The sequence below is a fragment of the Cervus canadensis genome, chromosome 29 (assembly GCF_019320065.1).
Source record: "Cervus canadensis isolate Bull #8, Minnesota chromosome 29, ASM1932006v1, whole genome shotgun sequence".
Classification (NCBI taxonomy): domain Eukaryota; kingdom Metazoa; phylum Chordata; class Mammalia; order Artiodactyla; family Cervidae; genus Cervus; species Cervus canadensis.
Genome location: NC_057414.1, coordinates 38,362,266 through 38,390,077, shown reverse-complemented (window position 1 = coordinate 38,390,077; position 27,812 = coordinate 38,362,266). Strand labels below are relative to the sequence as shown.

General features: G+C 46.4%; 1 protein-coding gene, 1 long non-coding RNA gene and 1 pseudogene across 2 annotated transcripts; all 3 read right to left on the bottom strand.

Moving 5' to 3' along the window:
- Positions 1-4,382: 4,382 nt before the first annotated feature.
- On the bottom strand, positions 4,383-27,159 carry ASRGL1 (asparaginase and isoaspartyl peptidase 1). Its single transcript, XM_043452039.1, has 7 exons — positions 26,916-27,159; positions 26,144-26,347; positions 16,427-16,569; positions 15,601-15,758; positions 7,073-7,191; positions 6,033-6,143; positions 4,383-5,686 (listed from the first exon to the last, which is right to left on the bottom strand). The coding sequence occupies exons 2-7, from the start codon at positions 26,334-26,336 to the stop codon at positions 5,481-5,483; spliced, it is 930 nt and encodes a 309-aa protein (XP_043307974.1). The 5' UTR covers positions 26,337-26,347; positions 26,916-27,159; the 3' UTR covers positions 4,383-5,480.
- LOC122431017 lies at positions 12,467-15,593 on the bottom strand. Its single transcript, XR_006266422.1, has 2 exons — positions 13,990-15,593; positions 12,467-12,940 (listed from the first exon to the last, which is right to left on the bottom strand). It is a non-coding gene; the product is annotated as an uncharacterized LOC122431017 (long non-coding RNA).
- On the bottom strand, positions 16,834-18,183 carry LOC122431015 (annotated as a pseudogene).
- Positions 27,160-27,812: the final 653 nt, after the last annotated feature.

The following is a 27,812-nucleotide window of genomic DNA, read 5'->3' as shown; positions in this document are numbered from 1 at the left end:
GTGGGTGGGGGGGCAGGGGGAGTGGTGGAGTTTTGAGTCATGAGGCATCCAGGGTGTGATGTCTGTGCAAGAGCCAGAGATAAGATGCGCAGAGATGGCTTGGGCGATTGGGAAGCACGAGGCAGGCAGGCCAGATCCGGGGTGACGTCACCGGAGAAGCAGGGGCCACGGTGAGCCATGCAGCACAGGGGAGCTGAGGGAGCCCAGGGGAAGGCAGGGGAGAGGTGGGAGGGAGGGAGGAACTCGCCTTGGACTTTCTTTTTAAAAGACTTAAATGCTTGGTGTCTGAATAGAGCACTGGGGGGAGAGAGTTCAGGAGTTCAAAGCCCCAGGGATCTGGCGCCTGTGGACAGGGGAATGTTGTTCTGGAAGGCGAGAGAAGCCCAGCCTTTGTTCTCTGCCCACAGAAACAGTCCTGGATTCAGTGCGAGATTGGCATCCGCCTATGCCAATTTGTAAATACTTTTGGAAATGCCCTTTGCCCAGGAGGCACTTGGCGAAACCTCTTGCTTACTGTGTGGCCGGCCGGCCTTAGGAGAGGTTGAAGGTGGGCAGAGCTGGGAAGGCAGTGAGGGACCTGGGGAGAGGCGGGGAGGAGGCCACAGCAGGAAGGGAGGTTCGAGGTCTTTCCTGGACACAGCACGAGGCGCACCCGCTCCCCACCTGCTCATCCCACTCTAGCTCGCGCTCTGCCAAGCTTCTGGGTGAGGCCGTGTGCTCTGGCACAACCCATGTTTCCCTTTCCAAACCTTAAGCCCAGTCCTGTTCCCACAGCCCAGCTCGGCAGGCTTGCGCTGGGGAACCAGAGGAGGCAGCCTCAGTGGCCGGGCAGGCGTGGTGCTGCGGGGCCCCTGGCCTGACCACCCAACAGGTCAGAGCCGTTAAAGCTCACCCATCCCGGCAAGGCTGAGGATCTGCACAAACCTGCTCTCGGTGACGTTTTTCTTGAGAACACTGGAGAGATCTGAATGTTGACTGAGTGTTAGAAAAGGTGAAACTTGACTGACATGGAAAGCTGGATTGTTAAATGAAAAAAAGTTGAAAAAAGCATATATGGTGTGATCTCATGTTGGACAAAACAATAATGAATATGTACCATAGATGTGAATAGTGATATTGACAGGGTGCTAAAAATCTTTTCCCTTTATTTTTTTAAATTTTTGTGGCTCTATGGTTTCTCACACTTAAGTTATTTTTGGTCATTGTCTTCAACTGTTACAATGAACATACACCTCTTTTTATTATATTAAAAGGTTGCTTTTAACTAAAAAACATTTGCTAAAAATTGCTTCTCTGAAAGAGAACAGCCCCCTCCCCCCCCACCCCGTCCCATGCTGCCTGAGTCGTGGATGGAGCCACGGTCCTACGGGACAAGAACTAACCTCTCTGCTCCTTTGCTCCCAGCCACAGCTTAGAACGCAAACCCCATCTGAGTTTGACCCATGCTAAGTTGCTTCAGTCCTGTCCAACTCTTTGTGACCCTATGCACTATAGCCCACCAGGCTCCGCTGTCCATGGGATTTCCCAGGTAAGAATACTGGGGTGGGTTGTCATTTCCTCCTCCAGGGGATGTTCCTGATCCGGGAATTGAACCTACATCACTGATGTCTCCTGCATTGGCAGGCGGTTTCTTTACCACTAGTGCCATCTGGGAAGCCCTGAGTTTGGCACAAGGTCCAGATAGAGCTAATTATTGCAGAGCAAAAAACAGACTTGACTCTGAGATGATCAGTGATTAGTGAGTAATTAAAAAAAAAAACTCAGCCTGGCCTCCTCAACCAACCCAGGCCAGGCCTGCCCCCAAACTTCTCTTTGTATGAAAATCCAACACCATTTTAATAGTGGGTTGGGGAAATAAAAAGGCAAAATTTGAATAAATTCTGGGTAAAATTTGAATAAATATGGATAAAGTTGATAAATGTGCTGTACTTTCCTGCTAGTCACTGGCAGCACTTGCGGGTCTGTCCCATGTACGTCCGGGCACCACTAGTGATGCTGGGCTGGGTACCACGCATGATGTGATAAGACCATCACTCAGGTAGAGAGGGTTTGGGACCAGGGAGGCCGAGATAAACCACAGTTTAACTGGAATGCAATGAGTGCCCTGGAAAACCCATTTCTCTGGGCCTTCTTTCGTCTTTCAGAAGGGCCGGGTCAGCCTGGGCCTCCCCTGGCAAGCTCACCTATCACAAGGCTGTGGCTCCACTCCTCTGGGTCTTGTGTGCGGGGCAGGTGAGTGGACAGGCGGTCTGCCCACCTAATGGCACCTGTGCCCTGGATGGAGACACCGCTGGGCATCCACACCCGCCACCGCCTGGCCCCCTCCCGTCACCATTCCTGGACCTGGCTCTGCCTCTGCCCTTCAGCCCAGCCCCATTCCTTCCTGGGTCTCTCCTACACTGCCCAGGAGGAGCCAGACACTCTTCGGGTACACTCCCCGATTCCTGGGTGTGGGTGGGTGAAAGCGGAGGTGGGGTGGGGGGCACGGTGTCCCCCTGGGCTTCCCCACACTTCCACTTCTGTGGAGTGGGAAAACCGTTCCCTCCTCCTTTGCCGTAAGAGTCTATAATTTCTCCTGCAAGAGAGGAACACGTCTAAAAAGGACATTATTTGGTGGGGGGGAAACACGTATTGTCCAACAGCAACAAGGCTATGGCCCTTCCTTCCTGGGACTGTTTGTCCTGATCAGCAGGTGGGTTGAGCTGCACCGGCAGACACCCGCCCCCACTGGGCTCTGGGTCCCCACAAAACCTCGTTTGGGCCAAATGCGGTGTGAGCCTCTTCCTGGCTGGAAGGGGCTGCCTGGCCGAGCTCACCCTGGGCTGCGGCAGTCGGTGCAGAGCTGGCTTCAGTGATTTAAAAGAAAGAGATGTGGTTGATTTTGATTTTGTGGTTGGTTTGATTCTGTGGGGCATTTGCTATCATTCCCCCCGCCCCCCCACAACTGTGCTCTAAAACAAATCGTAGTATTTAGATGAAAGTCAGGAACAGGAAAACCTCTTTCGGCTCCAAAATTTCTGAGTACATTGTTTTGCAAAGAGTGGAGGTGAGTTATCCTCCTTTAGAGCTGAAGTCTGCGGACCGTGTGGTTTGCTGCCCTCTTGTGGCAGAGAAGGGATCCGGGGCCGGCGTTCCCCTCGGTCACGGCCTTGACCCCGCATTTGTTGGGACAGTTGGGGAGCTGCCGCTGGGTAGCCTGTGGGGCAGGAGGGACCTCCCCCCACCCCGGTCTCTGTGTACGAGATTCTGGACTAGTCCAGTGACTGTTCACAGAAGCGAGGTCTCAGGGCAACAACACACACCTTGGCCGCCACAGAAGAGCTGGGGGACCCTTCCCTCGCTGGGCGGCCAGAGCTGAGCTGCTTCCCTTGTGAACAGAAACGAGACGTGTGAAACCAGGCCTCGCTCCCTGCTCCTTCCTTCTCTGCTCAGTGATGGCTACTTCTGCAGACGTCTCTCCCTTCCCAACTCCTGAGTGGTCCTGCTCTGCTTCCTGTTGGGGGCTGAACTGGGACCCTCAGAATCCTTGTGCTGAAGCCCTGCCCCTCAGGGTTTTGGAGACAGGGCCTGTGAAGAGGTGAAAAGCAGGCTGTTAGGTGGCCCTGACCCCATCTGACTGGTGTCCTTAGATGAGGAGGAGCTAAGGCCAAGGCCAGGGCTTTGGGAGAAGCCACCCTGCTGATGCCTGGACCTGGGCCTTCCCGCCTCCGGAATGCGGCGTGTGAGCCGTCGCCCGCGGTGTGTTGGTGCTGGCAGCCCCAGTGAATGAACACACGTGCTGACAGAGTGCCATCTCTAAAGGGCAGTGGTTGCATCTGGCTTAAAGGACACAACCACATGGACTCCCTCTGGGGCCTGGCCACACGGTGTTTGTCCGAGGCTCTGGAGATAAAACACTGAGCAGCTGTCCTCCATTTTCATTTGGTTGCCATAGTGACCTACTTTATGGATGACCACATTCTCAGAAGTTATCCTGGCCAGGGTCACCCAGGTCGTGGGGAGAAGCAAGATTCAAACCCGGCCTGCCTCCATCTCTCTCTCTCTCTTGGGCTCAAAGCAGAGGACACGGGTGCAGGGAAGGTCAGGGGACACGGGTCTGGACTGTGAGACTGTCTGGCTTGAAGGTCGGCAACTGGTGAGAAGATGGATCCGTGAGCCCCGCTGATTCCTGCAGTGGAGACTGGGCCTCTTGCTTAACCCACCCCCCCAAAACGCCATTCTTCTGGAAACTCTCAGTCTCCTCGAGGCAGGTGGTCTTATCACATCCAGACACCACCCTTAGGCTGAAAGGTCTCTCTAACAAGCTCACCGGCCTGAACTGACAGACCAAGCAAGGCCATGTACATTCTGGTCTTCGTCCACAGTGACTCCTGACCACACTGTTATTCTTTCAAAACACATTTTATTAGTGGCACATGGAATTTAAAGTGAAGCAATTTCTTTCCAGAGAGAAAGTAAGCTCTGACAGGTTATAAAAAAATGAGCAGATATGTCATAGCAAAAATACTGTCTCCAGTGTAAAGAGGCTAATAGGTATACTCTCCACCAAAGAAATGAGGATCTTTACCATGCTGACCACAGTGGACACCCAGTTCAGCTGGGGAAACCCACAGCATTGGACAGTCACGGACGCTGTTAAGTCGGGGTCACCTGGACACTGATTGGCCCTTCCTGTCGTAGGAGAGGCAGAGAGGTCACAAGCCCCACAGTTCACTGTGAGGAACTGGGGGTCTGGGAGGTGGAAGCTGGCTGGGGGGAAAAACAAGGTGAGCAGGCTCAGGAGTGAGCCCGAGAAAGCTCTTAATCTTGGGAGGGGCTCCAGGGTGCCCATGACAACCCTTCAGCTGCAGCTCAGAGACAGGGGTCAACAGAGGGTCCTTTTACAGCGTTTGGAAACACGTCTGTATTGGTAAGTCAGAGAAGTCTGCACTTTCTTAACAAAATCAGTTTTTCTGTTTCTTTTACCTAATGATCTTCTGACTCCGAATAAGCTCTGCAACATTCAACGTTCCGTTAACTGCTGCCCTCTCCCCCCTTCACCGCTTCCACCGGCTCCTTCCTGCCTGCCTCACCCTGCACTGGGTCCTGCCCCAGAGCCCTCTCCTCCGAACCCCCACACCCCTGAACCTCCAGCCTGTCACTGCTGCAGGTCCCCCAACTCCAAAAGCCATTCCCTGCACCGAGGCCCTTTCTGTACCATTAAGATCTTGCTGTTTCTTCTTTCTAAACCTCAGACAACGGGGATTATTCATGAGGAAGGCTCTGTGGAGTTTGTCATCCTCACTGGTCTTATTTTGATCTTAACGTGGCTTTTCTCATACACTTTGGAATCCGCCCCCAACCAGACACTCATCAAAGCGACAAAAGGAGTGACAGACTGCAGAACTTTTCCATTTCTAGATCTAATTGATGAAGCTAAGTCTCCCACCAGGAGACTGCGTCACCTGCAAGCTAGCTTCTAGAATACAGCTTCCGGGGGCTTAGGACAGGTCAATGATGCTCGTGTCGCCGACGTCAATGCCCGAGTGCAGCTTGCCGTCCTTGGCGGCCGCCCAGGGCATGGACGTGGAGGTCCATTTCACCGCCCACTCTCCTGCTTTGTTGACCATGATGATACCACCTACGCCTTTGACCTTTGACTTCATGTGACCCAACGAAGCGTCGGCAGCTTCTTCTAGTGATTTTCCTGAAAAACAACGAGAGGTTGAGAACAGCACAAGTTATTGAAAGGAATCTGATGGGGAAATTATTTACAGTATGAAAAAAACAAAGCATGTTAACAAAGATTATTGGTAAGTGATTTCTACTTGAATGTCTCAAACAAGGACTCTTAACTCTCTCTACAAGGCCCCTCCGCTCCACTGGGATGAACCCAGGCTCAGAGTCTCTCTTCTGCCCCCTGGAGGCAGAAGGTGAATGGTATTCCAAATTTTCTTTCTGCACCCTAATAGAAGGGGACTCAACCTCAAAGCAAAGCCAGGGTTTCCCATCCCTCTCCATCTATTTATAAGCAGCCTCCCGGGTCCACGTACCCTGTTCAACATGGAAGAGCGCGAGTCTGGCCAGATTCACCTTCAGGATGCTCTCACCATGCCCCGTCGTGGAGACGGCGCCGATGTTATTGTCAGCATAACCTCCAGATCCTGCTCAAGGAAAGGGATCAGTTCTAACTGCGCAGCAACAGTCAGCAAAGTCAAACACATATTACAGGTCTAACGCTACATGAAAATTAAATCCCAAGAGTGCCGGGGTGTCATGCCAAGGTGCGCTAGTGACCACCGTGCGAACACCCTGAGATCAGGGGACGGGGGTGGGGGGAGCCTCAGGGAGGCAGGTCTGACCTTTCCTGGAGCAGCTACACCAGGGCAGCTCCTCCTTTGCCCTCGGGCATATCTACATAGCCCTCACAGGATGAAACATATACACACCCTCTCCCAAACACACACACTCCTGGGAATTAGATAATGTGCTCCAGGGTTAATGCAAAGAACACTTTGATGTGTAATATCTTTTTTTTTTGTCTGTGCAGCATACACAATCTTCCCTGACCAGGGATCAAGCCTCTGCCCCCCCCCCCCCGGAGAGTGCGTAGTCTTAACCACTGGACCACCAGGGAAGTCCCTGTAATATCTAGTGGTGCTGTGCTGCTCTCACGCCACTCCAGTCTAATAACTGTGGACTTAAATTGTCAGCTTTCTTAGTTTGCTCATTTGAGCCCGTGCCTGCGAAGAGGTTTTACGTACTTAACCCTTTGGGCATAATTAGTCTGCAGATTGTGAAATGGGTTACAGAGAAGAAACAGGCATCGGGGGTGCTGGGGTGACTTCAGCACCCCGTCTCCACCTCCCTCCCAAGTCATTCCCAAAACACAGCATCTAGGAATCAGGTACCTGCTGGACAAGCCACCTTCTCCACGCTGTCCCTGGACAACTGTCCCCAACTCAGGCCACCCCCAGAAATTCTACAGCTGCCTCAGGAAGAGGAAGAAAGAAATCAGGCGGGGGGCGGAGACCAGAGAATGAGGATGAGACGACAGCGGCGGGCAGGGGTGGGGGTCACCTGTCCAGCTCACCTATACACGGCGTGTCCCCGACGCGGCCCAGCATCTTGTTGACGATGCCCCCTGTTGAGGTTGCGTAAGCCACATTTCCTTGGCAGTCCACGGCAACAGCACCCACGGTCCCCAAGTTTCTGCCAAAAAACAGAAAGAGTGACAGGCTGGAACATGAGACACTCCCAAAGGTGACAATGTGGCTTAATACACTTCTATGTTAATGGCACATGGGATATGCTTTGATTCTAGCATTCCCCACTCACGGAGACAGTGAAGAAAGCCTGTTTGGTTTACATTCCACACATCAGTCAGACTGCTGGATGCACCTTTAGACCTCAACTTTAAAGGTCGTCCGTGCAGTCCTGGCACCATCACCTTCTAGCCGGGTGACTGAGTCTCATTTTCCCCATCTATAAAAAGGGGATACAAATAATTGAGCACTACTTAAACTTTTGGGTGTGCCAGCATCCCTTGGATCCTCAGCTCCCCATCCCAGTCCAGAGGCCCTGAGTTCGCAGGTGTGAGATGGGACAGCCGCCCAGGTGATACTGATGATAACTGTCCACACACCTCACTCTGCCTGTCATGGGGTTTGCTATGAAGATGAAATAAGCTGTTTTTACTCTAACATTTCTTTTTTTTTAATTTAAATTTATGAAAATGGAGGATAATTGCATTACAATATTGTGTTGGTTTCTGCCATACATCAACATGAATTAGCCATATACTCTAACGTTTTATTATAAACCTTGAAGTAAAAAAGTTGAAGGAAATTATACACTAACAGCCACATACCCACCACCCTGATTCTATAGTGAACGATATTGGAGGCAACCTTCTAAGTGCTGGGACACAGCAGAAAACTAAGTGGACAAAGTCCCTTCTCCCAGAAAGTTTGCATTCAGGGCACAGGGTGACATAGCAATGAAATACGTCAGGTTTTACTCAACAGAAATAAACTATAGCCTATAGCAGCACATGGGGCATGTGATGGTGGAGAGGTGGTTTTATAAAGGCCTCTCTCAAGAAGTGAGGACAAGTCATGCTGATTGCTGGTGAAGAACGTTCCTAAAGCAGGACATGCTTTCCTGGTTCATGGGGATTCAAGGAGGCCACTGTGGCTGGAGAGAACACAGTGAGGGAGAGGGCGGCAGGGTCAGAGGGGCAGCCAGCAGGCAGACCATGAGGCTCTGACAAACGGGGTGACGGTACATCCTGGTTTCCCAGGTCCGTCCTGTTTATGCCGCTGCCCTGGCTTCATTAATACTGCCCCTCCCTTTCACTCTCAAAACTAAGTTCCAGTTAGAACACTGAATCACATGGTCATCCTGTTTACAGGCCACAGGAAGGGCTTTCAGTTTGAGCGAGGTGAGAAGACGCTGGAGAGTTTGAGCTGAGAGGTGTCATGATACGAGTTAAGTTTTAAAAATAACTGTTCTTACCACTGCACCCATTAAGTTTTCCACTGAAAGTGGCTCAGTTGTGCCCGACTCTTTGCAACCCCATGGACTATACAGTCCATGGAATTCTCCAGGCCAGGATACTGGAGTGGGTAGCCTTTCCCTTCTCCGGGGGATCTTCCCAACCCAGGGGTTGAACCCAGGTCTCCCACATTGCAGGAGGATTCTTTACCAGCTGAGCCACAGGGGAAGCCCAAGAATACTGGAGTGGGTAGCCTATCCCTTCTCCGGCGGATCTTCCCGACTCAGGAACCGAACCAGGGTCTCCTGCATTGCAGGCAGATTCTTTACCAACTGAGCTATGAAGGAAGCCCAACCTATTCGCTGGCATGGCTAAAATGAAAAGAGATGTGGCATCAAGTCTGGGCACAGAGTGCAGGGACTGGGAATCTCAATTACCGCCACCAAGGACATGGACTGATATGGCACTTTGGGAGGAAAGGAGACCAAGCCCCTCCTTTTTTCCCGTTTTTTGACTGCGCCTCACGGCATATGGGATCTTAATTCCCCAACCAGGGATTGAACCCACAACCCCTGCAGTGTAAGCACCGAGTCTTAACCACTGGACTGCCAGGGAAGTCCCTGACTCAGCCATTCTATCCCTACATTTCTATCCAACAGAAACGTGAAGTAAGCTCACCAAGCAAGCAGACAGAAGGTCCACAGCAGCACCACCTGTAATATCGGCAAATTGCAAATAACACAAGCGCCGTCCAAGTAAACAACTTGTGACACAGGCAGGAGACAGCACACTTTGCCACAGCGAGGGTGGACCCCGCTGCACACGACAGAGGGACGGGTCTCGGGAACTTAAGGAGAGAAGGCGCCCAACCGAAGACCAAACCACACGACCTCCCTCAGATGAAGCTCAGAAACCAGCACCAGGAGCCCACGGAGTTGGGAGCCGAGGGGGCAGTGATGGAGGGGGGACGCTGGGCTGCAGGTGATGTCTGGCTCTGGGCGCTGACCACACTGTCCACCCTGTGAAAACTCACCCATTGCTCTGGAGACGATCTATGCGCTCAAGAGTGTCTGCTATTCCTCTGGAGAAGTCATCTTAGGAGAACTTAGCTCTGGCTGCTATGGGTGGACTGAGGAAGGCCAGAGAGGAAACAGACCGCTTGGGAGGCGTAGAGGCAGCGGATTGTGTAGGGCGCTTCAGGAGAGGGTGGGAAGGAGGCTGGACCTGTCACGGCTGGTGGCAGCCCCCCAACCCGGAGGGGGCGGCCAAGGCAAAAATGCAAAGGCAAATGGAGGCCCACACATGTTTAATACTTAGAAATAATAAGTATGTTCTATCCTCTTACCATGATAAATGTATATTGAGAAATATTGTAAAGCTACGGTTTTCATTTGACTGAAAGCTGACAACTACTAATGATGTCAATTTAATTACTATCATGCACATCCTCTGTTGATCAGTTGTGATGTCTGGATGAGCGGGGGAAAAAAACCCAAAAGGCACATACACAATCATAAATTATAATGCATTTATTCCATAAAACTGATTTTCCTTGCTTTCATCCCAGGGGGCATGGACCATGTTCTTACGATCAACGTTTTCATGTAACATGTATTCTGTTGACAAAGCGCCAAATAACACAACTTCTCTTGACTCAATGTATTAATAATTAAACTTCTTTAACAAGTTTTTAATTAATTTTAACTTGGAGAAGCTTCACTCTGCTGAGGCAGTAGCACTGGAATTATATACAAAACTCTTAAAGCAATACTTAGCTTTGGAAATGAATCCTGATTTTTACATTACTGCACTCAAATGCTATATGAGGCTGCGAATAAGCTGTTAACAAGGAGATTTCACTAAATATTTTAATTTGAACATTTAAATCATAATCACTTTATTACAGTCACTTCTGTCATCTCTTAAGCAGTGTCTCGATCCATGCAATCTTAAATTCTTCTTTCAAATTTCAATGGTGGTGTAAAGAAAATTGAAAATCATAATACGTTGCTTAATTTTCTTCAGCTCTCTCTTCAAATGATACTTACACTTCAATTTACAACAGAATAACAGTCTCCATAGAAACTGGTTTCAGGATCATTTATACATGCATCTTCTCCTTGAAGTTAGGCAAACATTTTCCCTTATTTCAATTTCCTTATATTTTATGAGGATTTCACTTTTCTTGCATATCTCACATGCACTTTTAGCTTTGTTTCTCTAAACTTTAAAAAAGATTTCTAATCCTTTAATAAGTGTAAAAGCCAAACAGATTTTTTTAAAGCTTCTGTTAAGCTTATCAATAGAGAGGAACAGTTCAGACTAAATAACTGTAGATCATGAAAATTCAAAATTCATTTCATATTCTGTCAAAGTCCATGATTTGTTCTCTAAGGAACTTCTGTAATTTTTGCTGAACTCTTCTTACTTAGTTTGATTACTTTCACAGCATTTCAGTTCAGTTCAGTCACTCAGTCGTGTCGGACTCTTTGTGACCCCATGAATCACAGCACGCCAGGCCTCCCTCTCTATCACCAACTCCCAGAGTCCACCCAAACCCATGTCCATTGAGTCGGTGATGCCATCCAACCATCTCATCCTCTGTCGTCCCCTTCTCCTCCTGCCCTCAATCTTTCCCAGCAGCAGGGTCTTTTCCAATGAGTCAGCTCTTCACATCAGGTGGCCAAAGTATTGGAGTTTCAGCTTCAGCATCAGTCCTACCAATGAACACCCAGGACTGATTTCCTTTAGGAAGGACTGGTTGGATCTCCTTGCAGTCCAAGGGACTCTCAAGAGTCTTCTCCAACACCACAGTTCGAAAGCATCAATTCTTCAGCGCTCAGCTTTCTTCACAGTCCAACTCTCACATCCATACATGACCACTGGGAAAACCACAGCCTTGACCAGACGGACCTTTGTTGACAGCATTTAGTTGGTATAAAAGTCTGTTGTAAGGTCAGATGTGAGTCTAATCCAGACTTTCCAGCTTTGGCCACATCTAGAATATCTCGCAGTGGACCCTCTGCTGTCCCACATCACTTTCAGTATTGGAGCAGTTGAGGGCTCGTCTCTTAGAAGGAAATTCACTGTGAGCTGGACATGTCACACAGAATACTTCTGGACTCTTGGCCCAACTTTGTGCTTACACACCTTTTATGTACCCACCATGTTAGCTTCATTATTACAGGCTTGCCTTGTTTTTTCAACATATCTTCTGATCATGGTACATTCTAGTGGAAGTGAGTTTTTTTAAACTTCATATATGATTTCATCTCTCTCTTTATTACCCATTAAACGAACCTATCTGATTTCTCTCTCCTAGATATTCATCTTAAGTTTTTTCCCCCTAATTACATTTGGCATTTTATCAAATTTTGAAATAATGTTTACTGGAGATGTCCCATTAAAAAAATTTTTATTTTTAAATTTACTTATTTTTAGCTGTGCTGGGTCTGTGTTGCTGCACGGGCTTTTCTCCAGTTGTGGATTGGGGGGAGCATCTCTTTCTTGTGGTGAAAGGGCTTCTCATTGCGGTGACTTCTCTTGTTGTGGAGCATGGGCTTCAGGGCATGCGGCTTCAGCAGCTGTGGCACATGGGTTGAATAGCTGTGGCTCCCAGGTTCTAGAGTACTGGCTCAACAGCTGTGGTGCACGGGCTAAGTTGTTCCATGGTATGTGGGACCGTCCCAGATCAGGGATCGAACTCATGTCTGCTGCATGGGCAGGCGGATTCATCACCACTGAGCCACCAGGGAAGCCCCCCTGCTGTTTTTTTTATAAACACTATGTGATGAGGTCATAAAAGCACTGTTATACTTGGCCAAATATTATTAGTTTTCTAAAGATTTTTCCTGATGTGTACTGTTTTTAAAGTCTTTATTGAATTTATTATGACACTGCTTCTGTTTTATGCTTTGACTTTTTGGCTGCATTGGAAGGCGAAGTCTTAACCACTGGACCACCAGGGAAGTCCCAGATATTATATTATTCTTTCAAGAACACTACATCTATGTTTTTTTTTTTTTTTACATCTATGTTTTTTACCTTTGCCTTTTCTGGTTATCAACTGTCTGCTGTTTATTCAGCCTTTCCCCTCCAATTCCAATAACTGCACATGTCCTTTTCTGCTGTATGATTCTTTGTGATTAGCAATTAAATCTTCCTTTAGTAAAGAACATGAAGCTGTCAGGATTTATCTGAACTGTTCAAGTTGTGGATTTGGCAAGAATATTTCTAATTTTCATTGTTTTGATACATAATTAAATCTTCATTGAACAAAGAATCTGTAATGTTCTCTTTGTGAATTTTATGTGGGTCATCCTAGAAGAAGACTGCTTACTTTTAAAGCAGACCATTTCTTTGAAGATTTTTTTTACTCCTTTTTTCCTTTCAGTTTTCTTTTGTGAGTTCCACTTTAGTATTCTTTTTCTATCAAAATCGTGATTTGTACACATTTTCAATAATCTAGGAATTAGAAAGTGAAATGTAACTATACTGATAGTGTACAACATCAGCGTATATTTTCATCAAAATTAAGGGCAAATCCAAAAAAAGAGAATAAAAGTAATTTGTAGATATAATTTCAAGTGTTAGTTTTTTCTAAAATTCACAAAATTATTAAGATCTAAACAGTTATTATAATTAATGAATAGAACCATTTTAAATAAAAATTACCTAAAAGTCGAATATTTCAACATTAAAAAAAATTTAATTCAACCTTAAGTATTACTTTTTTGGGGCGGGGGGCTGCCCTAGGTCTTATTTGCTGTGTGTGGGATCTAGTTCCATGACCAGGGATCATACCTGGGCCCCCTGCATTGGGAGCACAGAGTCTTAACCACTGGACCACCAAGGAAGTCCCTCAATCTTAAGTATGTTTATAAGAATAAAACCATTCATAGTTCTAATAGCATCCATTTAGCTGCCAGCCTGAAGAGTTGGTTCCTTGTGCGGGTTCTGTCTAGACCTACACTGCCCAATACAGCACCGCTGGCTGCTGAGCACCAGAGATGTGGGCGGTCCCCGCATCAGTGCAGAATGCACGGCAGGTTTGAAAGATTTAGCACACAAGCATGTAAAATATCTCGGAAATAATTTCTTATGTTGATTATATGTTTTTTAAAAAACTCATTTATCTTTAATTGAAGGATAATTGCTTTACAATATTGGTTTGGATTACATGTTGAAATGATGATATTTGGGGTATAATGAGTTAACCATAAATATGATTAATTTCACTCATTTTTTTTTCTTTTTTAATGTGGCTATTAGAAAAGGTTAAATTACATATATGGCTCTCATTTTTTCTATTGGACAGTGCGAGTCTAGACCTACATATTCATAAATCTGAGAGGAGCGGCAATCAGCCCTCAGTGCAAATCTTGCAGATACGTGGATAACTCCAGAATTGCAAACTGAACCATGCAGAAATAAAAAGGACACTTGGCACTACTGGGAAACAACACTTCATTATATAAGAATTTGTTTCGAAACACATTGTCCTTTTTTCTTACCTAAGTCCTTCTGCTGTTCAGTTTTTCCCCCACACTCCAAAGCAGGAGTCTATTTCTGATGTCAGCAGTGGTATAATCCACAAGCTTTTAGACTCAGGTGGCCTTTACTTCCAAGAGACAGAGCAAGAGATGCAAAGAAGCACTTCCCTGGGGGCTGAATGATATCAGTCACAAGAGCGGATGTTGAGGGCAGCGGGCAACGCTGTGCCATGGCTGAGTGACAGGTGCCCCACGGGTCTGCAATAAACCAACTTTATTTTGTGTATTTGCACTATGCTGTTGCCTGTGGGCTAAGTTGCTTAATTGTGTCCGACTCTTTGCAACTCCATCCATGGACTGCAGCCCGCCAGGCTTCTCTGCCCATGGGATTCTCCAGGCAAGAATACTGGAGTGGGCTGCCATTTTCCTCCTCCGGGGATCTTCCCAACCCAGGGATCAAACCTGCATCTCCTGTGTCTCCTGCGTTGTAGGCCGTAGGTGGTTTCTTTACCCACTGAGCCATCGGGGAAACCCATTTGTGATATGAGGGTCTTCTAAAGTGCAGGGCCCAGGGCAGGAGCCCTTCTTGCTTATGTGGAAGAACAGTACAGGCTGGTAGAGATGGTGTTGTTGCAGAAATTTTGCAAACAATGTGGCAATATCTACTAAAATGGACATGAACCACTGATAAAGCAACCCCACAGACACAACAGCACCTTTGGTAAAGATTATCAACAGCTACCAACATATGGCCAATCTTGTGAAGCAGATTCTTAACCTGGGGACATGTCGTAATCACCTGGAAAACTTTTTTTCTAATGGACCTGCGTGGCCTCTCCACCTCAGCTCCACTAAATCAGATCCTGTAGGAAAGGAGCTCAGACATGTATATTTTGAAAAAGCTCTTAAGATGATTCTAAAGTATACCTCTGATTAAACATTACAAATCTAAAAGGGTGTGTAGAATTAATAGATTATATTCCATTATATTCCTTATTCTGGGCCACATTCAAATTTTATTTTTCAAGTTTTGCTTTAAACAGGGGGGCTTTTATTTGGCACTTTTGAATGGGTAACACGAAAAACAATAATTCAGAACACATGATTAATTCACTTTCCAGGGCTATGCTGACTTCTCTGCCCCGTGGAAGGTGCCTAAGTTCACAGGGTGGTCTAGATCACAGAGGACCTGTGCAGTGTACTGAAGACAACAAACTGATCAAGAAGCTTGCACGTAATTAATACATCAACACCCAGCATTCATCTGTCAAATCATGCTGGAAAAGGAACTCTCAGCTGACTATGAATAACTATTCATAGGAGTAAAAAATGAGGTTAAATTTCAGAATCAAAAGAGCAGCTTTTCCATTATTTAGTGTGAACTATTCTGGCAACCCACTCCAGTATTCATGCCTGGAAAATCCCATGGACCGAGGAGCCTGGGGGGCTACAGTCCATGGGGTCGCAAAGAGTCAGACACGATTGAGTGACTTCAGCTCTTCAGCTCATTCTATACAAAACCTGAAATTACCTGTGATATTGGACTTTTTAAAGAAATGTAGATAATCAGACATGTGTCAAACTTACACATCTGGATAACTCCCCAAAATGTCAGCCACAGATGACACTTACTTCTGACAGTCTGCTTTCTGAGCATCTTTTTCAAGTTTTTCTTTTTCCAGGCGTTTTTTGTTTCTTTCTGTTACCAGCTGTTGTCCAGGAATTGTTGGAATCCCATTGGCTGCTGCAAATTTTGCTGCACCTTGGTCAGTCAGAAAGCAGTGAGGTGTCTTGAACCGGAAAGAAACGGGAAAATAGTTTCTTGAAAAAGTTAAACTCTTTTTAATAGTTCCAACTGTGTGGAAATAATTGTTCTCTCTGGGTAAAAGCCTCAAGAATGCAAATTCCACTGGCATAATTTTCTGAATGTTGAAAAAAGCCCACCTCTCTGAGTTTTTGTATTTTCAAAAACCACCAAATGATGGAATATTAGGAATTCAACTTACATATGATCTTAAATTTTAATCCATTTTTATTTTATGTATGCTATTTATTTATTTACTATGCTGCACAGTTTCTGAGGTCTTAGTTCCCTGACCAAGGACTGACCCCGGCTCCTGGCAGTGGAAATGCAGTGTCCTAACCATTGGACCACTGGGAAATTCTCCCATACATGCTATTTCCACAGCTGGTCTCTTCAGTTTGAATATGTTATGTTACCATGTGTTGAGAACAGGCTGAAGAAAATACAGGAAGATAACATGTAACACCTGGTCAAGTGATCATGAGTCAGAATCTTGGTTTCCTTGAGAAATTTAAATAATAACACTGCTTTTGTTTTTTCATACAACTTTAGAAGAACAGTGATCTCAAGTGTTCCCCAACAGTCAGACCCCTTTTGGTTGCTGAAATGCAGCAGTGACAGTTCCTTAGGAAAGGGTGGTTTGGTCCCGCATACCTTGTCCATAACAAGTCGTGCAAGTTTAATGGGATTTGCGATACAGCGGACTGCAGACACCGCCCCTGCAGACAGGTCTTTCCCATTCATGATACTGGCATCCATTTCAACCTCCCCATTTTCGTTCAAGACAGATCCGCAACCTAAAACCAAAGAGAAGTCGAAAAGAAAGAGTTAAGAATTTAGACATGGCTTCAGACCTTGCTCTCTAAGCTGCCTACTTTATTTATTTATTTTCTTTCTTAAAATCTTTACTTTTGAGACAGGACATAAGTGTTACAGACACACATGGAAATCAATACAGGATCATAGTTGAAAGCGAAGACAATCTAGTCAGAAAGTTTTTACGCCTGTCAGCTAGTGCTGAAGCTGAGTATGACATGCTGCAGGGCTCAAAGGAATGGTAATTAGTACTTCTCTCCTTCTTCCTCTCCCTCTCCCTCAACAGAATCCACACCAACCTCCTCATAATCCTTCTCAAGGGCAGCCATGTCCTCACGGGCCTCAGAAAACCCTCCTTCCTCCATGCCCTCACCCACGTACCAGTGACAAAGGCACGCTTGGCATACATCAGGTCAAACTTGTGGTCCGGGCGAGCCCAGGCCTCAGTGATGGCTGTGGTGTTACTCAGCATGCACACAGCTGCTGGACTTTGGCCAGGTCCCCACCAGGTACCACAGTGGGAGGCTGGTAGTTAATGCCAACCTTGAAGCCCGTGGGGCACCAGTCCACAAACTGGATGCTGTGCTTGGTCTTGATGGTGGCAATGGCAGCATTGACATCTTTGGGAACCACGTCACCACGGTACAACAGGCAGCAGGCCATGCATTTACCATGGCGAGGGTCACATTTCACCATCTGGTTGGCTGGCTCAAAGCAAGCATTGGTGATCTCTGCTACAGAAAGCCGTTCATGGTAGGCTTTCTCAGCAGAGATGACAGGGGCGTATGTGGCCAGAGGGAAGTGGATGCGGGGATAGGGCACCAGGTTGGTCTGGAACTCTGTCAGATCCACATTCAGGGCTCCATCAAACCTCAGGGAAGCCGTGATGAAGGACACTATCTGGCTAATAAGGCGGTTAAGATTTGTGTAGGTTGGGCGCTCAATGTCGAGGTTTCTACGACAGATGTCGTAGATGGCCTCATTGTCTACCATGAAGGCACAATCAGAGTGCTCCAGGGTGGTGTGGGTGGTGAGGATGGAGTTGTAGGGCTCAACGACAGCTGTGGAAACCTGGGGGGCTGGGTAAATGGAGAACTCCAGCTTGGACTTCTTGCCATAATCGACAGAGAGACGTTCCATCAGCAGGGAGGTGAACCCAGACCAGTTCCCCCACCAAAGCTGTGGAAAACCAGGAAGCCCTGAAGACCCGTGCACTGGTCAGCCAGTTTCCGAATTCGGTCCAAGACAAGGTCAATCATCTCCTTGCCAATGGTGTAGTGACCTTGGGCAGTTATTGGCAGCATCTTCTTTGCCTGTGATGAGCTGCTCAGGGTGGAAGAGCTGGTGGTAGGTGCCAGGGCGAACCTCATCAATGACTGTGGGTTCCAGGTCTACAAACACTGCCCTGGGCACATGCTTGCCAGCGCCTGTCTCACTGAAGAAGGTGTTGAAGGAGTCATCTCCTCCCCCAATAGTCTTGTCACTTGGCCTCTGGCCATCGGGCTGAATGCTGTGTTCCAGACAGTAGAGCTCGCAGCAGGCATTGCCGATCTGGACACCATCCTAGCCAATGTGATGGAGATGCACTCACGCATGGTGACCATGGGTCTAAGCGGCCTACTTTAATTCATCCTCTACTTCTCTGTCAAAGGAACATTTCTAAAAACACAAATCTGACTCGGTACCCTGTGACCTACAAAATAAAAGTTATGAAGCCCTTCCTGATCTGGCCTCTGACTTACTTTTCCTGCTTCATCTCCTCTCCATGGCAACATTTTACTGCAACATTAGGTTTCCTTGAACTTATTAAAACCATCGGGTCTCATTACTCTGTCTTCTTTACCACTAGCAGCTTTTCTCCAACATTCTCTACCTAGATAATACCTCTGAGTGTATTCTTAAGCTCTATGTGGCTCTGTTTTCTCAGAGGGATAAGAACAAAGCTCAAGAATATTTAAAGGAGTACAAAAATATCCAGCACCTACCAAGTGTTTTGGTATCTAATAAGAAAACAGGAAATTAAGACCCATAACGAGGAACAACAACAACAACAAAATCAATCAATAGCAACAGACTCGGAAATGACATAAATCATGGCATTATTAGACAAGAACGTTAAAACAGCTGCTGTAACTATTCTATATGTACCAGAATGTGGAAGAAAATATGAAAAGGACCCAAAGAGAACTTCTGGAAATGAAAAATACACTAGATAGGATTAATACCAAATTAGACACTACAGAAAAGACGAATGAACTTAAGACACAGGAAAAGATTGAAAAAAACTTGAACAGAGTTTATCACTGAGCTCAGGGACAGCTTCAAGCAGTCCAGTACACGTGTAACTGGAATCCCCAAAGGAGAGGTGAGACAGAGGGACAAAAAACGTTTAAGGAAATGATGAATTTTCAAGTTTGGTGAATACTATAAATTCACAGATCAGAAAAGCACAACAACCTTCAAGGAAAAGAAACATGAAGAAAACTACACTCAGGCATACCCTGATCAAACAACTTAGTGCTAATGAGAAGAGAAAATGGTAAAAGCAGCCAGAGAAAGACACATTAGGCATAGAAGGAAAAACAAAAATGATGGCCTATTTGTTGCCAGAAACAATGGAAACCAGAAGACAGAGGAGCAACATCTTCGAAGCTCTGAAAGAAAAAAAAGTGTCAAGTTGGAATTCTACACACAGTAAAAGTATCTTTAAAAAACCCCAAACAAAGACTTTTACAGACATACAAAAGCTAAAAAAAAAAAAAGTCATCAACAGCAGCTGTGCAACACAAGAAATGTTAAAGGAAGTCTTTCAAGCAGAAGGAAAATGACCACAGACAGCAATCAGGATTCCCCCAAAGAATGAAGAACACTGCAAACAGCTAACATGTGGATAAGCAGAAATCCCTTTCCCCTTTACTTTTGTAGTATCTTTATAATATAACTGTTTAAAGTAAAAATAATAACGATGCATTGGGTAACTTATCACTTATAAAACATATGAAAACAGCAGCACAAAGGCTAGGAAAGGAGAAACAGGCGTATGCTGCATAAAGTTCTTCTATTATGCATGAAGTTTGATATTACTTAAGGTAGACTGTGATAAGTGAGAGATGTCTACTATAAACTCTAAAACAACCTTTAAAAAAGAAGTTTAGTTACTAGGCCAACAAAGGAGGTAACATGGAATTATAAACATTCAATTATTCCAAAAGAAGGCCGAAAAAAGTAGAAAAAGAGGAAAAGGGGAACAACGAATAGATTGGACAAAGAGAAGACAAATAGCAAGATGACAAATTTGTGCCTAACCATATCAGTGATCACATTAAATGGAAATGGTCTGAAGATCTCTGTTAAAAGCCTGCCAGGCTCCTCTGTCCATGGGGAATCTCCAGGTAAGAATACTGGAGTGGGTTGCCATGCCTTCCTCCAGGGGATCTTCCCAACCCAGGGATTGAACCCAGGTCTCCCGCTTTGCAGGTGAATTCTTCACCAAGGAAGCCCCGATAAAAAGCAGAGATTGTCAAATCGTATGAAAAGATAGGACATAATTACACGCTGCCAATGAAAAATCTACTTTAAATATAAAGATGCAAATAGTTTAAAAGTAAAAGAATGGACAAATTATATACCATGCCAGAATGAATCAAATGAAGACTGGAGCAACTATACTAACATCAGGCAAAGCATACTTCACAATAAGAAGCATTAAATAATAATAAGGACACTAAGCAATGATATGGGGGGGTCAGTTCATTGAGACGACAACAATCTATACACCAGATAAGTTTCAAAATACGTGAAGCAAACACTGATAGAACTCAAAGGAGAAAAAGACAAATCCACCATTACAATTAAAGACTTCAATACTCCTGTCTCAGTAATCAGTAGAAATAAACAATCAAGATACAGAAGGTGTGAACAACATTACCAATGAACTTGACCTTACTGTTCTCTACAACGACAGCAGAGTATACTCTTTTTAAGTGCAAATGGGCACGGTAGAATACATTCAGAGCCAAAAACCAAACCTTACGAAGTTTAGTAAGAATGCAAATCACATAAAGCATATCCTCTGATTGCAACAGAATTAAACTAAAAATCAGTAACAGATATTTGGAAAATCCACAAATATTTGGAAATTATTATATTTCTAAATAATTCATGATATAATGAGGAAGTCACAAGGAAAATTAGAACACATTTTGAGTGGAATGAAAATCAAGACAACATATAAAAACAGGTAAGGAGAAAAATCAAAGCAGTGCTAGGGTAAAATTTAAAACATTAAATGCTTATATCAGCAAAGAATAGTCTCAAATGAATGATCTACCTGGAAAAAGTAAATTATTTCCAATGTAAGCTGAATTAATAAAGGAAATAACAAAGATAAATCAATGAAATTCAGGACAGAAAAAGAGCAAAAGAAAAAAACAACAGAAAAATTCACAAAATCCATCCCAAAACAAAAGCTAGTTCTTTGAAAAGAACAATAAACTTGATAAACTCTAGACTAACAAAGAAAAAAAAAAGACATAATTACAAATATCAGGAATGAAAGAAGGAACCTCTCTACAGACCATACAGATATCAAAAGCATAACACAGAAATGTTGCAAATTTAGCAACTTATATAAAATATAAACATTTCTTGAAAGACAACTGACAAAACTCAAAGAAGAAATAGATAACCTCAACAGTGCCATGCCTATTAAAGAATTTGATTTCTTAGATAAAAACTTTCCGTCAAAACAAACAAAAATCAATTTACCAATCTGCCAAAAACCAATATACAAAATATTACAAAGAAATAATGCCAACTTTATATAAATTCTTTGAGAAAAACAGATGAGAAGGGAACACTTTTCAATTCATCATATGAAGCCAGCATCATTCTCATTTCAAAACCAGACAGATGTTATAAGAAAATCAAACTATAGACCAGTATCTCATGAACATAGACGCAAAATCTTAAGAAAACACCATCAAATCAAACCCAGCATTTTATGTATATATCACATATATGTAATGTGATATATATACTATATATACACACACACACACACACATACATATATATGTACATATATCACAACAAAGTGGTGTTAATCCCAGAGAAGAAAATCTGGTTCAAAATTTGAAAATCAATCAGTCAATCTTCACCATGTCAACAGACAAAACAAAAACCATATGATCATCTCAACAGATGCAGAAAAAAGGACTGGATGAAATTCAACATCCATACATGATTAAAAAAATCTCAAAAAACTAAGAATAAGGTGGGACTTCCCTGGTGGTCCAGTGGTTAAGAATCCGCCTTGCAATGAAAGGGACACCGGTTCGATCCCTAGTCTGGGAAGATCCCACATGCTTCAGAGCAACTAAGCCCATGGGCCACAACCTCTGAGACCATGGGCTGCAACTGCTGAAGCCCCTGCGCCTAATGCGTGTGCTCCACAACAAGAGAAGTCCTGGAGACGAGAAGCCTGCACACCGAGATGAAGAGTAGCCCCAACTCCTGGCAACTAGACACAGTCTGTAGGGAAAAGTCTGTAGAGAAAACTGCAGGGAAAATAAATTAACTATTTAAAGTTTTGTGTAAATACTGCTCAATTCCAGTGAAAGCAGAGAGTCCCTGTTTGGTTGCCAATCTGAGTCTCTAAAGAATATTTCTAGCATTCAAATTTAAACTGTTGGTGTCCAATAAATAAACTACTTTTTAATAAACAAAGTGTTATGAAACAAGTTTCAAATATAAAATGAAACCTATATTGAAAGATCAATACAATGTGAACAGTGTTTTAACAGACATTCAGATAAGCTTTGTTATGAATGCAAATTATTGCCACCTAACTCAGTAACTGCCAGGGCTCAGCTTTTTGTATCCAGTTCCCAAATAGTTCCTCTAGAGGATTATAGCAGAGGTTGCTGAAAATAGCTGGGAAAGGCAAACAGAAAACAGAGCCCAAGGTGGACAGTATGCTGTTAAAAGTTCCACCTTTACCCCCAGGTCTTTGATTTCCTTCTTTTCAGCCGGCTCTCTTTTTCTTCGATGCGCAGAGTGGACATCTGGGAAATGAGAAGGGAGCCACTCAGAATGCAAGCTCTGGAGTCAGAGCAGAGAAACGAGAACCAGCGGCTGCAGCTCCCTAGTCCCTAGCTCGCCAGCGTACCCCGCTGGTTTAGAGGGTGGCAGACCAGAATGCCTTGCTCCAAACGAAGGTCTCCTGTGAAGAAGCGGGGACTGTCAGCCAATAGGGTCCTGACTGCTAACAGGCACAGAGCTTAATGAGTCCCCCGTGGGCTGCTGCTGGCAAGAGGTGGAAGGGCCTCTAGTAAACTCTGGCTCAACAGCCACGGGATGCAGTTATGTCTCATTCTATGGGTTAAAGAGTGCAGGGTAGAGGCAAGGCAGGGTAGAACCATTACTAAGTATCTGATGACTAACTGGTTAGATTTCCTGAAATTCTTTTCTGTGACAGATGTCAGGTGGATGGGTGGTACAATTCTAAGAAGTATTTTAATCCTGTGATTTTAGGTTTTCTGATCCCCTGGAGAAGGAAATGGCAACCCACTCCAGCATTCTTGCCTGGAAAGTCCCATGGTCAGAGTAGCCTGATAGGTTATAGTCCATGGGGTCTTAGTCCATGACTAAGAGACATCACATGTCAGTAGAAGACACTGACAAATTTCTTAATCTCTAGCAAGTTGCTTAATCTGACAAGTTACTTAATCTCTATAGCAAGTTGCTTAATCTGACAAGTTACTTAATCTCTATAGCAAGTTACTTAATCTGACAAGTTACTTAATCTCTAGCAAGTTACTTAATCTCTTTGTGTCTTAGCTTTCTCATCTGAGAAATGAGCATAATAATTACACCTAATAACAAGACAGAAGTGCAGATTAAATGAGTTAATCAGGCAAGTTTCCTAGACTACGATTTATTACACAGTAGACACTCATAGTAGTTATGACGATTATTACTCTAAAAAAGGATTGATCTGAGTGAAAGAAGCCAAACACAAAAGGATCACTCTTTGTGAATGCATTTATGTGAAACAACAGAAGTGGGCCTCTGTGGGGTCAGGACGTGTGGAGGGGTCATCTGGGTTTGCCTGCAAGAATGTGAGGCATCTATATTGCGGATGCCGGATCGTCCTTCAAACACAGTGACTTGGTTAATGCAGTAACGGCATGTCCTGTGTGTTCTCAACAACGCCCATGGCAACTGCCAAAGGAGTCTGAGGCCACCCACCAGAGTTCCTAACTGGTAAGGGACTGGCAAATGGATTATACTGGCCTCCGTCCTCTGAGAGAGGGTTCTAACATACCCTGGTTTGTGTGGACTCCGCGTCTGGCATCACTCACACTCTCCCTTGTCCCCATGCAAACCAGGTACCACTGTTAGGAGATGAGAGAGGTGCTCCCAGCAGGAGCACCTTCATCCAACAGACACTGACTGAGGTCACATTTCAAAGGTTGTGGATTGTGATATGCAAAACTGGACAAAAGAACGTGGCACCGAATGGAGGTTCTATGTCCTCTATAATCCCCACAAGCAGCAGGGCTGAGAGAAAGGGAAAATGGAACATTAAGGCAGTACTGTAAATTATTAACAGATAAAACCACCGTGGCTGGGTCAACACAAGTACTGTCCAAGGTTTTAACACATCTGAATGATCAACCAGTAGAACTGCTGTCTCATATGCCAGACTGGGGACCCCCAAGGAAGCGCCTGATACCAAAAAGGTGCTTCGAGAAACAGCCACTGCCCTCTCACCATGGATCGATGTGCTGTGTGGTTCTGAGGATACCAAGCCCCGTCACACCTGGCGAGGGGATCAACTACTGGGATTTGCAATTGAACATTCTACCCGGATGGGGGAGGAGGGACCACTCAATCTCCACTCCCGCTGTCCTGCCGCAAGCTAGGCTTGTTGAGATGCATCAAACCTGCAGTGGAAGGTGCGACACTGGGAAAGGAGAAGGGGAGGGTTCTGGTTTGGGGTATCCTGCCCCCAGTCCATCTCCTCAAGCCTGACAGCACTGCCTCCCCTGGCTAACACGTGTGGTATTTACAACCAGATCGAGTTTCTAAGGCTGCCGACCTCCCTCTCCTCAAGGCCAGGTGGGCATGTTCTGTTTCCCACTGGAACGATCATTCTGCTGCCATCTCTGTGCCCTTCATTGGGCTGGAGGACACGACGGCACACACAGGGCTTCACTCATCAAGCCCAGAATGATGGCCAACAAAGCCTGTCCTTCCTGCACATTGAAAAGTCTCCTGTGAGACAAGCTCTCCTCCAAAACAGAATAGCCTTGGCCATTATTACTGCCTTGCAAGGAGGCAGCTCTGCCATTATCCAAACAGAATGCTGTGTGCTCATACCTGTTAAGCTGTTTACCTGTCACTTTTATTAAACCACACGACACAAGTGAACGCTCTGAGTACTGTACTGGCGTTTGGCCCCCAGCCTGGAAGACTTAGGAACAATGGTTTGAATCATGAGACTCTTGGTGGAAAAAGGTATCTGAGATCTGATAACGGTCTTATCCTGTGTTTTCTTTTGTATGTGCTTGTACTCTTGCTGTGGCATCTGCCTCCAATGCAGGCAGACAGCCGCCAAAATAAGCCACCCAAACAATTGCTCAGGGCATATTGCGGAAGAGAAAGCGTGTGGGACTGTAAGAGCCAGTCACGATGGGTGGAGTGCTGGGGCAATTGGAGGCACCTTACCCCTTCCTCTTTCCTTGGAAGGGGACCTCCATTTGCCTTCCTGCACCAGAAGCTGCCCAAAGACATAGCCTTGACATGTGGTATCGAGATTATCTGGATGGTATCATGGCTGAACCTAGATAAGGCCTCTAAATAAAACTTTTCAGATTCTGGTGGGCATGAACAGAGGGCTACTTATCCAGCAAGACAAGCCTCTAGTGTAGGTTCCCATGCTTATTAGACCCACCACCTACCAATCTGGAGTGATCTGCCTTGTCCTGCAGTCTTTCTGTGCCCTCACTCCCTCCATTCAAATGACACCCTGAAGCTCCAAGGTTGCCATGTTTTGTGGGGTAAGCAGTCTACTCCCTTACCCCATAAAAAGATGTAATAAAAAATCCTCTTGGTATGTGAATTCCAGAAAGCAGATTAAAGAAGAAAGGGTGAATAATGAGTTTTAAAATTCTTTAAAGCAACTTGTTCAGTCATTAAGTCTTGTCTGACTCTCTTGCGACCCCCATGGACTGCAGCCCACCAGGCTCCCGGGTCCCTGGGATTTCCCAGGCGAGAGTACTGGAGAGGGTTGCCATTTCCTTCTCCAGGGGATCTTCCCCACCCAGGGATGGAGTCTTCTGCATTGGCAGGCAGATTCCTTACCCCTGAGTAACCAGGCAAGCCCCAAAGCAACTTGGTCAACAGGTAGAAAAACTAAGCCTTTTGGGCATATTAGGTTTTACCATAATGTTGAAGAGATCCAGCGACACTTTAGAAAGGTTCTGTTTATCTGGCGGGGGGAGGCTGAACCCAGCGTGGCTCTGGGCACTTGCTGCAGTGCACATTTACCTGCGTTGAATTCGGGATCGTCTTCCAGCACTGTTACAGCTCCTTCCACCGCGTCAACGGCGCTCCCTCCCTGTTTGAGGATGTTGTAACCCACGGTGGCGGCTTTGAGGATGCCCTGGCGCACCCGCTCTTTCCGCTCCTTGGAGATGTTGCTGGCTCCGCCACCGTGGACCACGACGACGATGGGGTTCATGGCGACGGATCCTAGGGGTCAGGAAGACGAAAGCGTCCTTTCAGGCGGGTCCAAGAGAACCGCACCGGCCTTACGTCCCCCGCTGGGGACAAGGTCCGGTTTCCACTGCTGGACGGGGGCAGTTTTTACAGCCTCAGGCGAATTCCCGAGACCCAGGGAGTCCTGCGAGCAAAGGAGGCGGCTGGGTGTGAACTTTGCACGAAAAGCCCAGGGTGCCCTTCCTTGCCCGGTCCGGGGCACCTGCCCGCCTCGCAGCAGCAGTGCTCCGCGCCCCCTCCTCGCCCGCTGACATCCGGCCTCAGTTTCCCCGGGGAACTCCGGCTCAAGGCCCGGGCCGGGAAGAGGCGGAGATGGCGCCCCTTCCACCCACCCCGGGGCCGCAGCTCCAGCCTTCCTCCCGGGCCCCACGTCGAGCCTCGGTTTCCCGGGGGCCTGTCCGCGCTCCCACCCGCCCCGCGGGGTCAGGGGGAGGCCGGCGGGCTGGAACTCGCCAGAGCCCTCCCGCTTTCAGCCCCAGCACCCGGGAGGGTGCCTTCCCGGGTCTGGGGAGGCGGCTTCCCGCAGGGCCCGTCGACTTACCGAGGACGCCTCAGGAGGCGAACGCCGGGACTGCCACCCGAGCGGCTTCGGATCCTGCACAGGCGGGTCTCGCCGCAAAGCCGCTCTAGAAACCGCTCAGCCGGCAACCGCTCGGCGGGCAACGGCTCCGCGCCTGCGCACGAGGGCGGGGCAGCGAGCCCCGAGGAGTTACCGTAAAGCCTCAACGCACGGCGGGGGCGCAAGCACTTCTGCCGGCGTCGCCACCGCGCTCTCGACTCCCGCGGCCCGGCTCCTACGGCTGGGGCTCTGCTGGCCCTTCACGCACTCGAGCTTCCTATTGGGATACGGGGGAATTGCTCCTCCTCGGTGTGAGGCCCGCTGGTGGCGTGGGTGGCGAGAAGAGATGTGCCGAGGTTTTGTAATTGGAAACTGAAAAGCCCCAGTGCACGCACTGAAGTCCTTCCTCTGCCTGGGATGTTTCGCAGACTTGCTAGTTATTTTCTTCCTTTTACTTGTCTCACCCCGTAACGTTTGGTAGAGATCAGAAAGATAATCTCTGTAATTGGTCTAACCAGACCTGCGGTTCACTAGAATCTGAAACCCTTCCTCTGAGCCTCATGATCCCAGCTCTTAAATTCCTTCAACCATAAGTCCTTCAGTTTTTTTGTGTGTGTTTGACACTTATTCTCCTCTTTGTCCCAGAGCCTAAAGACTCTAACACCCCCACCCCCATCCAGATGATTGAACCAATCACCTGTATTCCCCACTACCCAGCCTCCCTAGATTACTGTTACCATGCATGATAAATTGCTTCAGTCGTGTCCGACTCTGTGCGACCCCATGGACAGCAGCCCACCAGGCTCCTCCATCCACAGGACTTTCCAGGCAAAAACATGGAGTGGGTTGCCATTTCCTGCTCCAACTGTTACCATAGCT

What these genes read in the sequence shown, in the direction of transcription:
- ASRGL1 (XM_043452039.1), bottom strand. Translation starts at nt 26,336, where the DNA reads ATGAACCCCATCGTCGTCGTGGTCCACGGTGGCGGAGCCAGCAACATC. An exon ending in CGATCCCGAATTCAACGCAG is followed by an intron (nt 16,570 to 26,143) that starts GTAAATGTGCAC and finishes CTTTGGTTTTAG; the next exon opens with GTTGCGGATCTGTCTTGAAC. An exon ending in CGGGGACACGCCGTGTATAG is followed by an intron (nt 6,144 to 7,072) that starts GTGAGCTGGACA and finishes TTCCTTGAGCAG; the next exon opens with GATCTGGAGGTTATGCTGAC.